Source organism: Polypterus senegalus, chromosome 5 (assembly GCF_016835505.1).
Source record: "Polypterus senegalus isolate Bchr_013 chromosome 5, ASM1683550v1, whole genome shotgun sequence".
NCBI lineage: Eukaryota > Metazoa > Chordata > Cladistia > Polypteriformes > Polypteridae > Polypterus > Polypterus senegalus.
Window position 1 is genome coordinate 34,369,999 of NC_053158.1, and position 13,911 is coordinate 34,383,909.

The following is a 13,911-nucleotide window of genomic DNA, read 5'->3' on the forward strand; positions in this document are numbered from 1 at the left end:
TTTATTTACAGTGCTCAAGATTTCAGTGTTTGCAGGAGCTGATGAAGCCTGTAGTAGAGTTTCCCACAATGATTGCAACTATAGTTAGGAAAAAAAAAGTACTGTACTGTATTTACTCTGATAATTTTTAGTCATGAGCAAAAAAAACTGCAGGGTGAACAATATTGATAAAATGATTATAGTGCATAGCACTGTCACTATCATGCATCACTTAATGCAGTGATATCCCAAAGAAAAAGGACAGCTGATGAAGTCTCCTTTTCTATATTACTTTGTTATTTTGCTTTCCTCAATATTATTACTACATAATATTTCCAGGAGAGAAAGTGCAATGTTGTATCAAGCATTTTCCATCAAACTCCTATTGATCATTTTAAAATCGTATACGATTTAATTTACCGTGAACAACTACGTATAGCTTCTTCACGGGAAGAGATAAATGGGTATCACAACCAAAGCATCTCTAGCTGTATCAGAGCTCGCCATAATTTATTTTATTCATTTTTATCAAGGAGAAATGTGCCCAGTGACACAGAGATAATCATGAATCACAAACAATCATTTGTTATTTAAAAAGATAAATTGCCCACACCGTATGTTCCGTAAATGTATTTTTTCTTACTGTGTCATCCACCGCTATGAAAATCCCACTTGTGGTGTACCAGCTGTAATCACTGGAATACTCAAATAACATGAAGTCAATGGCATGAGACAGTTCATTTTCATTGATTTTAAGACTAAACAGTGCTTAATGCTGCACATTTTATATTAAAATGCCTTAGCATGAAGAGACCACAATGACGATAGGTGCCTACTGTGTATCCAATTCAGAACAGTATATTTCACAATATCTTAGTTTCTCATCCACTGTGGAAGCGCAATAGAAAATAATTTAATTTCTTTTTGATTCTGAAACTTCAGATTATTATTTATGAATAGTGATGAACGAACCCTGCAGAGTTCATTTTGCCCTGAGTTTCATGAAATCATGAAAAAGTTTTAAGAATTTCACAGAATTCTGTGATATACATTGAAGTCAATGGTGAAGGAGGAACTGAGCTAGTTTTGAGTGGATTATAGTGGTGTTGTGGTCTTTTAAGTATCTGTGAGGGCTAGTGAAGTATCTCGTAACTATACTGGATTAATGATTATGGCAAAAAATATGATCTGAGCTGTGTGGAAGCAATGCCAACTACTGCGCCACTGTGTTTCAAACAACAAAAGGCTCAGGCAGATCAATAAGCACCAACAAAATACAACAAAAGGCCCCACAGTAGCAATAAGCCAATAAAATACAGATAATTGTGCCAACAGTCTTGGGGCACACATTGGCCTTGCCACGAAGCAGTGGCATGGGACTGACTTGTTCCGTTGTTTGAGGTTGTGCCTCTGGATGCAGCTGGATGGTCTTTTTCGTTTCCCATGCATATGTCAGATGCCTCATTGTTTTTTCTTCCATTAACAAGACACGCCTGGTAAACCCTAATAAATCTTTCGTTATTAATGTTATTTAATGGGGTCTCATTCTGATATGAGGTTGGGAAGGGCATGGGTTCCTTTGTTTTGAGATCATAGTTGGGCACAGGGCTAATTATGCATGCAAATTAGCCATGCAGTGCCACCACCTAGGGATATATGTTATATGTCCAGTGACAGTGTTAATGTTGGTAAGCTAATGTATCCCTCAAATAAAAATACCACAGGTTTTTTTTTTCCTTTTGTTTCTTTTTTTTAATGCATGCAGGATGGAAATCCAGCTATACTGAACCAGTTCTGAAGTTAAGCATGTGTAAAGCAGATCAGCAACAATTTTACATTAGGCATGTGTAAAAGTTCTACTATGGCTGCTAAAGCTCCGTGATTTCACACTGGCCTTGCATAGCATCTTGGGGTACAGGGAAAAAAATGTGTTTAAGCTGGTCACACAGTGAATTTCCAAGAAAATATTTGGCAAACAAGGTGTGAAAAGATCATATTCATTGTGAAAAATGCTTTTGCAAATTTCACCTATCAGCTTGGCATCTCTTTGTGAAAATGGTTTACCTCAATATTTTTTAGAATTAGATTCTGGTTAAGTATAATTTGTTTTGAGATTTTTAAAAAGAATAAAAACTATAGAAAGGCGAAAACTCAGAAGGCATGTGTTTTGTTACTCTGATCCCGAAATACAGTATACAGTGCAAACAGGGTCCCAAGCTTTTCCTTTTACAAATTGAAAAAGCGGGCTCCCATGTACTTGAAAGTAGTGAGGAGACTCACCATGGGCCGTGCTTCTCCTGCCCCAGATGCCATGGATTGGTAGGCTTTTATATGAATTACAACGATCATTAGGAGTTTGATGGAAAATGCTTGATACAACATTGCATTAGTGATATAAGGAGAGCGAGAAAGAAAAGTTTATCTTCAGAAGTCTGTGGGTACATCTTCTTCAGCTTCCCAAGAAATGAGCCCCCGCATTACCTGAAACAGTTGGCTGGGATGGCACCCAGTGCTTGGTTATTTGGCTGCCTCCACGACTTGGAGGAGGAGAGCTTGGATAAACTGCAGTTGCTATTATTAAATTTGGTTTACATATATACCCAACACATTACCTTCTTGAGTCTGACTTAACATTTGCCTGCATTTTTGCTCAGTTTCATGAAGATTTCATATATGAGCTTAGGATTTAATAACAAATGCTGGCCAGTCAAATGTGCAACTTTTCATTCAAATGAAGTAAAAGTAACACAATGTTTGTAATGCCTTATATTTTATAATTATTAACTATATAACATATTTACTTACCTTTTTTGTAAGCAGTGAGTAATATAACCAAATTATTATTAAAAGTAATGAATCCCCCAATACAATGTGCCTTCATGATTAGAATTCATGGTGGACTTCACCTCTTTCATTTCCCTTTTATTTGAGGACAAGATGTCCATGTGGCCCATTAGTAAGTTACTACTGTTAGTTATGTCTCTTGTACTGTATATACTAATGTGATATATTCACTCACCAAGCAAGTTATTAGGAACACATGTACACCGTAATTGTTTACCCCTGCAATTATCTAATCCACCAATCAAGTGGCAGTAATGCAATGCATAAAATTATGCAGACACAGGTTACAAGCTGATGCAAAAATGCAATGCTTCAGCCGCCCAGTCCAGCTTGCCAATCAGTTCCTGCTTTGGCATTTCAGCTAGGGGCTAAACTACTGCATGCAAAAGCTCTTATCTGATCTGACAGGGTCATGAATGTGCCCCTGCAACTACTACTTCCTAAAGTATTTCTTTTTTCTAAATATATATTTTTTAATCAGAATATTAGTACAGCATCCTCATGATACTGAGCCATTGATTTGTGAAACTGATTAGAATAAAAGCCTTCAGCCACGGTGTTATCCCAGCATTGAGCTTGAGAACCACTGGTTATTGCTGTGGGTTTCATTCAAATTTGTTTTGGGGATATTGGGTAGTGGGTAATAATAATATTTTTAAGTATCAGTATTTCTTCCTTTTAATAAATATTCATTATAATGTGCTTGTTCAACATGAGTGTTTTAAGAGGAATTTCATAATGTGGAATAATCAGGTTCAAGTAATGGATGGGGTTCATAATAACTGTGATGTAAGACGAATACACCAGAGAAGGTATTTTATTTGTATGTCTCATATGCTGGTATTACACATCAATATTTGATAGTGAAATTTCTTGTTTATAATATACTTAAAAATAATGGTAAGATTTCATTGTCACTAGCAGTACAAGCGGATTGATGTTCAGATGTTTATTCCACAGGCTTATCACTACGATATTGTGGTCCTTGCTTTGTAGTATCTCTTGTTAGTTGTGCTTCTTTAAACCCAAGTTACCTGTAGCTTCCTTATTCCTCTCAGAAATCTCCTGCTAAGAAGTTAACTAATGCACTTAGCAAGTCCTTAAGCTGTGCTTCCAGTCGTGAGCCTTTGCATCCCATGTTTCCTGACCAGCCTGAGAAACCTCTAAACCTGGCCCACATTGTGTAAGTACTTGGCAAAGGCATGTTGGACTTGTTACCCTTTGTTTCCGGCGTTTTCAGTGTGAATAAATTCATGATGAGCTTTGTGCATTTGTATCTACTGTACAGTATTAAAGCTTCTTTTCAGGGCTGTTAAACTTTCTTGTTCTATAATGTAAGGCATTTTAATGAATGTTTGCAAATATTAGTGCTGAGGCAGAGCTTTTTATGGGTCTGTACTTAAAAGGTTTGATCTGGTCCAAGTGACCCTTGGAGTTTTATTGAAGACTGTTAGTACAGCAAATGCATATTTTGCATGTGGTTAAATTCACTCATATTCATTTTCAAACTTGGCTAGATTTGAGGATTCCAAGGCCCTGTCTAGGTGCATTTTTAAAGGGCACTGACCAGCAGCACTTAAAAAACAAAATACAGTGGAACCTCAGTTTGCAAGCATAATTCGTTCCGGAAACGTGCTGGCAGTCCAAAGAACTCGTATATTAAAGTGAATTTTCCCATAAGAAATACCAGTAATGGAAACTCAGACAGTTCGTTCCACAACCATAAACTATTCATATAAAAATGATTAATACAAAATATAAAGTAAAAACACATAAAACAAATTAACCTGGACTTTACCTTTGAAAAGAATCATGGCTGGTGTGAGTGAGTTTCTGAACTCTTGTGGGATTCTACCCAACGTGACGACACGCGGAAGAGCGTCCCAAAGCAATCGCAGTCTCCCAGCGCTGTAGCAGTTCGCTGTAAACGCGAATCCGAAAAGATCGGAGACATGCTATAAGCGCCTGCTGTTGATGGGTGATACAAGGAACATTATAAATGCGCAGGCCACAGTACTACTTGGCCACTACCCTGCCTGACTGCTGTGTATGCGTATAGGAGAGTGGCAGATCCCATAAATAACTGTGCTGTTGCTGTTTCAAGCTGAATAAAGCTGGTGCTGCTAAAGTGCTGAGACTCAGCTTTGTGTTTTGGGGTGCAAGACGGGGACTCGCACGTCACAGCACACACCACACACACAATGCTGTAGTAAACAGTATACGCGCGTACGGATGTTGACTATATGAGTGAGACACGCCGACTCAAGCGGAGAATAGGAGATGATTGCCCACAATCCCGCAGCGAGAGAGAGAGAGTGAAGAACCATCATCTCAGTTGTGCACTACATAGATATTGATCACGCTACTCACCCATCCGTGGAGCCACTGTCCGCACAGACACCTGCTCCATTCGGTGGAGCACGGGTTCGTCCAGTCGGCCTCTTGATTGGCCGGCCGGGACTATGTGATGCTGCACAGTGCCCTGACAGGCAGGCAAGGAGCCCGTCATGGCAGGAGAGAAATACATAGTCTCTCCTGCCATGCAAAGCCCTGCCTGTCTATGGAGGAATATTTCGGACAAAATGAAATAAATAAATAAATGCGTAAATAAATAAAAGTACTGTGAAATGTAAGCATAAATAAATAAATGTGTCATGAAATGACAGCCTTAATAAATAAATATGTAATGAAATGAGAGCATAAATAAATAAATGTGTCACGAATATGTTTTTCGTTGCTTATTTATTTATTTCATTTTGTCCGTAACATTCCTGCAAACCGTCATGAAATACGGCTTGAAATAAAACTGTCACTTTCACTCGTCAAAGTTGAGAGGGTGGGCTCTAACACGCCCTCTAGTTACTGATTGGTGAATCGATAGCACAAGAATTAATTAGAAAAATGCTTACTACTGCCGATGAAATGGATTCTGCCGAAGATATTACGTATTTCAGAGAGAGAATTGAAGATTTATCAGAAGAAATTACAATGTTGGCGGCCCTTTTAGACTCCGATATAGATGAAACTGTTTTTGAAATTATCGAACAGGTGGAACGGACTCGACTACACCCCAGTTCAGGTGATGCAGTACCCTGCTCTGGACGTCCATCCTTTGACATTCCAGCTGAGTCAATAGAACACCTTCTGTTATGCGGTTTAAAAGTACAACAGATTGCAGATCTGTATGATGTATCAGAGAAGACGATCACAAGACGAATGAGCCAGTTTGATATACGGTAAGCTGCAACGGCTGTATTAGTTTAGGTACTTTGACATGGAATGCCCAAAGCAGCTCCACCTAATATTTTGAACTGAACAACTTTACCACTGATCAGAGCTGTACAGTTGTTTGAAAAAGTAGCTGCGAATATGCAACTGACTTTCTACTCGTAAAACAAGGGTCAAATACTCAGTTCTAAAAGGGCCGCCAACATTGTAACTTCTTCCGATAAATCTTCAATTCTCTCTCTGAAATACGTAATATCTTCGGCAGAATCCATTTAATCGGCAGTAGTAAGCATTTTTCTAATTAATTCTTGTGCTACCGATTCACCAATCAGTAACTAGAGGGCGTGTTAGAGCCCACCCTCTCAACTTTGATGAGTGAAACTGACAGTTTTATTTCAAGCCGTATTTCATGACGGTTTGCAGGAACGTTACGGACAAAATGAAATAAATAAATAAGCAACGAAAAACATATTTCGTGACACATTTATTTATTTATGCTCTCATTTCATGACATATTTATTTATTAAGGCTGTCATTTCATGACACATTTATTTATTTATGCTCACATTTCACAGTACTTTTATTTATTTACGCATTTATTTATTTATTTCATTTTGTCCGAAATATTCCTCCATACCTGTCAGGCTGGTTGGTGCGCTTTAATTTTAATACCGCTTGGCGATGCATGGATTAAGACTAAGTAACCCATGTGCATCGCCAAGCGGTATGAGTCAAATTCCTGATGTGTATGGTAATATGTCTCTCATAACAACTCACAGTTCTTTCATTACTGTATTTTCCTCAGAAAAACACCAATTCTCTAACGGTACAAAATGTCAAAGACGAAAAGATTAGCATATAAAATTCTGTTTAAACTGGAGGTAGTAAAATATACAAAAAAACATGGAAAAGAGCAGTGGAGAGACATTTTGGGCCACCTTTAACTGAAAAAATGATAAGAGAATGGAGGAAACAGGAGGATCAGCTGCAAAAACTTGATAAAACTACCGGTAAGCACACTTTGCGTGGGCATGCTGCAAAATGGCCACAGTTAGAAATGGACATGAAAGAATGGATCACACGTCACCGGAATATGGGCTTCTCAGTTTCTACAAAAATGATCATCTATGAAGCCAAATGCATTGCTGTAGAGAAAGGCATTAAGGATTTTACTGGCTCACCATCATTGTGCTACAGATTTATGAGGAGAAGCGGCTTGCTATGCGCACCAAAACTAGAATTGCACAAAAAATGGCCTTGCTCTCTCTCTCTCAGTGGTGGGGGTTGACTTGTTCTCAATCCTACCTTTGTAAAAATTGATTTATTTGTATGGAATGATTGCAATAAAATTAATAAAATTTCCAAAAAAAAAAAATGCCACAAGAATATGAATCGAAGATTCTGTCTTTTCATAAATTTGTAATTAATGCTAGGAAAAAAATGATTTTCCAATGGAGCAGATTGGGAATATAGATGAAGTCCCGCTAACCTTTGATGTGCCATCTAATAAGACGGTTGACCTCAAAGGTGCCAAAACAATAACCGTGAAAACCTCAGGACATGAGAAAACACATTACACTGCTGTGTTGTCCTGCTGTGCTAACAGCACCAAATTGCCACCGATGCTAACTTTCAAAAGGAAAACCTTTCCAAAAGATGTTATTCCACGAGGAGTAGTTGTACATGTTCATGAAAAAGGATGGATGGACAAAAATGGAATGAAAGTATGGATTGAAAAAGTGTGGTCCAAACTTCCTGGAGGGCTTCTGAAAAAATCTGCTTTATTAGTGCTTGACAAGTTCAGAGCACATATTAGCAAAACAACAAAAAACAGATTTAAAAAGGAGAAGACTCATCTAGCTGTAATTCCTGGGGGTCTTACCAGCCAGTTGCAACCACTCGACGTTTCAATCAACAAACCATTTAAAGTCTTTATGAGAGAAGAGTGGAACAAATGGATGGCTGATGGGAATCATGATCTGACTCCTAATGGACGAATGAAGAGGCCCACTATCACTCAAGTTTGTGACTGGGTTAAAACATCATGGTAGTCAGTTAAGGAGGAAGTCGTTGCACGATCATTCAAAAAATGTAGCATTAGCAATGTCTTAGATGGAACTGAAGATACAGTAATATCATATATGAAGATAGCGAAGAAAGGGTTATAAGTGATTTGTGAGCAACTGAGCTTCATAAATTCTGACACTAGCGATGATGAGTTTTTGGGGTTTCCAGAAAACTAGAAAAGTGCTTGAGCCTCTAAGTCTTTCCTCATTTGTTAATGGAAATGATGATGGTTCTTAACACCACTGTTGAGTTTATGCTGTTAAATATTACCGTATTTTGGTATATTTTAATAAATATTTTTGGTATACCGGTACTATTTGGTCCAGAATATTTTTTTCTTGTTTTCCTGCTCTAAAAACTGGGTGCATCTTATGGTCAGGTGCGTCTTATGGTCCGAAAAATACGGTATATCATAATAACTTTTTTTATGTTTTCTGCATGAAAGCATCAGATTACAGATTTTTTTTTGCTCATCACTACAAACTACGTGGGGTAAGTAATATAAGAAAATTATTTTTGGGGTGGAGTATTCTTTTAACTCATCATGTAGGTCTTTTCAAAAATGTTATGTTTAAGAAATCTGAACTACATTTAGTCATAGAGCCTTAAAACCAACAGCTAACAGTAGCACATTAATCAATCGATGCCAATTTTACATCACTTGAGTTGGAATCCACTGTCTGTCCATCCATCCATTGTCTAACCCGCTGAATCCAAATAGGGTCACGGGGGGTCTGCTGGAGCCAATCCCAGCCAACACAGGGCACAAGGCAGGAACCAATCCTGGGCAGGGTGCCAAACCACCGCAGGACACACACAAACACACCCACACACCAAGCACACACTAGGGCCAATTTAGAATCACCAATCCACCTAACATGCATGTCTTTGGATTGTGGGAGGAAACCGGAGCGCCCGGAGGAAACCCACGCAGACACGGGAGAACATGCAAACTCCACGCAGGGAGGACCCAGGAAGCGAACCCGGGTCTCCTAACTGCGAGGCAGCAGCGCTACCACTGCGCCACCGTGCCGCCTCTCCACTGTCTGTGAAAATGTTTAAGTTGCCACAAGCATTTTTTTGCTACATTTTTAACTACATAACATTGTAAAGTGCTGTTAAAGAACACTAATTTAGTCTATTAGTACAGTTGATAACATTCTAATATTGCTGATATTTTTGAATAATACTCATTGTTACAAAAACATTTAATAAACAAAAATGTGATAACTGACTCTTTTATGAAGTAATTAAAAAAGTAAAATGCTCCAACTTTCAAAACAGTTAATTTAGACCCCAAAGGCACTAACTGTTACACTATGCCTACATTTTCTTACTTGTTACTATATTAAGAGTCCTTCTGGTGTCCTACTTTTACTGCCGCTTTACATAAAAATATTTTTGATTATTTTATACATTTCAATCAGATCATACTTAGTTGTTTTGAACTTTTTTCATTCTTTTTCGTTTTATACCTTTCTCTGGCATATTTTTAGAAAATGTGTTCTACAATTTGATGAAGGAATACTCCACCCAAAAACAATATTTTTTAGATGTTACTTATCACATGTACTTTGTAGTGGTAACTGAGAATTTTTTTTAATCTCATATTTTCACATATAAAGAAGTTTATGATATAACAGAAGCTAATAGTGACCTCTGCTGTGCAACCGAAAATCATTTGAAAAAACATCTGTGGAATAAAGAAAAAATAAATCTTGTGTACCTCGTGTCATATTAAATGAAAGCCAGCCTGCCTGCCTAAGAATGCATTCTTTACCTGTTGTTTACAGCTCCCCATCATTGAGACCCCTATCTTATTCCTTGTCATCAGGTCTATGAGATCCCTGTAAGCTAGAAATCCCCCCACAGTAGACTGCCTGGCTTTAAAACATCTTTGAGAGCGTTTTACAAAATGGCCCTATGTTACACACCTCCAGACTGTCGCTTACATATACATGGAAAGTTTTGTGTGTGTTTAGGCTTCATGGTGTTGGCCCTTCGGTGTGAAGAGGCAAATAATCAGGTTATTTTATTGCTATTTTCATCATTTTAATTATTAGGGTTAGGGTTAGGGTTTGTACTATTTACAGTAAGTATTCTGTATTTATAATTGTGCATTTTTACTCAAGAATTTTAGTTTGGATGTTGACAAACAGACATTTCAGTATATTTCAGTATGGCCATTGTTACACTCCAACTTTCAGATTTTAAATGTAAATTGGAGTTAATTCCTCAATAAATGAGGTTGCAATAATAGTGTCAAATTATTACACTTCACGTGCCATAGACTACTTAGTTCCTAGTTAACTTGAAACCTGCCCTTTTGGAGTTGACAGATGAGTCTGACTCCAAGTTTTGTACAGCTGGTGTTCTTTTAGAAGAGGGAGATTTTAAAAGCTTGTTGTCACCAGTTCAATAATGCTGTCATGAAAAAGTAAGTTGTGTGACTTTTCAGATTTAGATATGCAATCCTCCATGTTGGCTTGTTTTTTCTTAAATAAATACAGTAATGACAAATAAAGTCATGTGTTGTTCATTACCTGAGGTCTGATATATCAGATTTTAGGGTGTGCTGTGTACTAGATGATTGTTAGCTTTGTCCTGATATGTAAAGTCGTATAATTTGAAAAAGGGTGTACTTTTTCACATGATTGAGTACCTCGTCTTTCAGGAAGGCCTTAGTATTGATGACCTACAAACTTTTTGAATCTTCAGTAGGGAAGACTCAGCACATTGAGTTTGCAAATCCTATGTATTGCCTTCTAACTCATGAATTTAACAAGTTTTTCTTTTTTTTCCTTTTACTGCTGCATAAAAGGGACACATGGTAAGTTTATAAAGGCTGAATTACTGAAATGAAAGTGGCAGCTTTGCTTTACCATATACTGTACTGTATGAGTAATACATATTCAAAGTGTTCAAAGTTGATATTGACTTTTCATTTAATTATTTATCCTCCAGAAAAGATGGCACCTCACAAACTGGTCTATTGTTGAAAGTTTTTCTTTAGAGTCATCTTCTGCAAGATATATTTGCCACCTACAATGCATCTCTGTGGTTTCTGCCATGTCTACTTCTGTTACAAACAACACACATCTGTCAGTAAAGAACATGAGAAATTTGACAAATGAAAATAAATCATTCAGTCAATCAAGCTAGTTTGTTTAGCTAATAGACATTCTGCCGCAATATCTCATCTGGATTCTTCTTCTAAAAGTGCACTTGTTTTGTTATATAGTTAGGTCCATAAATATTTGGACAGAGACAACTTTTTTCTAATTTTGGTTCTGTACATTACCACAATGAATTTTAAATGAAACAACTCAGATGCAGTGGAAGTGCAGAATTTCAGCTTTAATTCAGTGGGTTGAACAAAACAATTGCATAAAAATGTGATGCAACTAAAGCATTTTTTTAACACAATCCCTTCATTTCAGGGCCTCAAAAGTAATTGGACAATTGACTCAAAGGCTATTTCATGGGCAGGTGTGTTCAAGTCCGTCATTATGTCATTATCAATTAAGCAGATAAAAGGCCTGGAGTTGATTTGAGGTGTGGTGCTTGCATGTGGAAGATTTTGCTGTGAACAGACAACATGCGGTCAAAGGAACTCTCCATGCAGGTGAAAGAAACCATCTTTAAGCTGCGAAAACAGAAAAAAACCCGTCTGAGAAATTGCTACAATATTACGAGTGGCAAAATCTACAGTTTGGCACATCCTGAGAAAGAAAGCAAGCACTGGTGAACTCAGCAACTCAAAAAGACCTGTATGTCCACAGAAGACAACAGTGGTGGATGATCGCAGAATCATTTCCATGGTGAAGAGAAACCCCTTCACAACAGCCAACCAAGTGAACAACACTCTCCAGGGGGTAGGTGTATCGATATCCAAGTCTACCATAAAGAGAAGACTGCATGAAAGTAAATACAGAGGGTGCACTGCAAGGTGCAAGCCACTCATAAGCCTCAAGAATAGAAAGGCTAGATTGGACTTTGCTAAAGAACATCTAAAAAGCCAGCACAGTTCTGGAAAAACATTCTTTGGACAGATGAAACCAAGATCAACCTCTACCAGAATGATGGCAAGAAAAAAGTATGGAGAAGGCGTGAAACAGCTCATTATCCAAAACATACCACATCATCTGTAAAACACGGTGGAGTCAGGCAGTGTGATGGCTTGGGTGTTCATGGCTGCCAGTGGCACTGGGACACTAGTGTTTATTGATGATGTGACACAGGACAGAAACAGCCAAATGAATTCTGAGGTGTTCAGAGACATACTGTCTGCTCAAATCCAGCTAAATGCAGTCAAATTGATTGGGTGGCATTTCATGATACAGATGGACAATCACCCAAAACATACAGCCAAAGCAACCCAGGAGTTTATTAAAGCAAAGAACTGGAAAATTCTAGAATTTTAACCCAATTGAGCATGCATTTCACTTGTTGAAGACTAAACTTCGGACAGAAAGGCCCACAAACAAACAGCAACTGAAAGCCGCTGCAGTAAAGGCCTGGCAGAGTATTAAAAAGGAAGGAAACCCAGCATCTGGTGATGTCCATGAGTTCAAGACTTCAGGCTGGCATTGCCAGCAAAGGGTTTTCAACCAAGTATTAGAAATGAACATTTTATTTTCAGTTATTTAATTTGTCCAATTACTTTTGAGCCCCTGAAATAAAGGGATTGTGTTAAAAAAATGCTTTAGTTGCCTCACATTTTTATGCAATCGTTTTGTTCACCCCACTGAATTAAAGCTGAAAGTCTGCACTTCAACTGCATCTGAGTTGTTTCATTTAAAATTCATTACGGTAATGTACAGAACCAAAAATAGAAAAAAGTTGTCTCTGCCCAAATATTTATAGACCTAACTGTACTTGTACCTTTTGTGAAAGTGTTTATTTGATATTTGGACTTCAGGCTTCACACATTATACAGTCACGTCATGATTACAACTGCATGAAGGTATGCAAATTAATATAATGTTGCATTAGTGCAACAGCGTTTTCTGAAATGTACAATACAGGTCATAAAATTAATTATTCCAAATGTTATATATACCTAAGTCTCTCTTTTTTTTGTCAGTGTGACTTTAACATCATGGATCAGAAGGCGCATACTAATTCAGCGTGAGCAGGAACGCTCAAGAATAAAACTGAATAAAAAAATCCACAGTCCTTCTCAGTCACGCACAACACTCACATCCACGTCCACAGTTTTCCCTGTCTCATTCGTGCACAAGATCTGACATGGTTTTCAAATAAAGAGGGGATGTAAGAAAACAAGTTTGTACCACCGTGTTTATCTGAAAACAGTACACAGTCTGTTACAGACACAAACCAAATGTATGTGTGTACTGTATAATATTAACAATAAGAGCAGCTCACAACTGAAAACTGCAAATACAGGAGACATTCAGGATCGAACCGGGGACTCTTGATTACAAGTCGGCAAATCTTACCACTACGCCACGGAAGCTGTTGTATTGTCCTTGAACCTTTTGTGAAAGATTTTTTTTGATTTTCGGACTTCAGGCTTCTCACATTCTATAGTTTATGCCTACATTTTGTAACATTTATTACTAAAACATGAAAAAGTTTCTGTTTTAACACTGTGTTTACACAGATTACGGTAGAAACAGAACACACATGAAATGCACATGTTCCAAATAACGATTTGTTATTTCCACTCTAAAACTCCAGCAGTTCACTCACTCCCAGATAATCAAACAAGGCATGAACTGGGAGAATTTTGTAAACTTTCTGCGACGGTGGGGGGATGGAATAGCCGAC

The 13,911-nt window shown here is 37.8% G+C and overlaps 1 protein-coding gene across 20 annotated transcripts in view; it reads left to right on the plus strand.

Moving 5' to 3' along the window:
* The window catches only part of dtna (dystrobrevin, alpha), a 480,591-nt gene that overhangs the window by 362,829 nt on the left and 103,851 nt on the right, over positions 1 to 13,911 (plus strand). For 13 of the 20 annotated variants that reach the window (XM_039754468.1, XM_039754466.1, XM_039754464.1 and 10 more), the window contains 2 exons: positions 3,882 to 4,006; positions 10,940 to 10,948. In XM_039754468.1, the coding sequence (XP_039610402.1) occupies positions 3,882 to 4,006; positions 10,940 to 10,948 (134 nt within the window). The remainder of the gene's footprint in view (positions 1 to 3,881; positions 4,007 to 10,939; positions 10,949 to 13,911) is intronic. The other 7 variants (XM_039754467.1, XM_039754482.1, XM_039754476.1 and 4 more) reach the window with 1 other exon arrangement.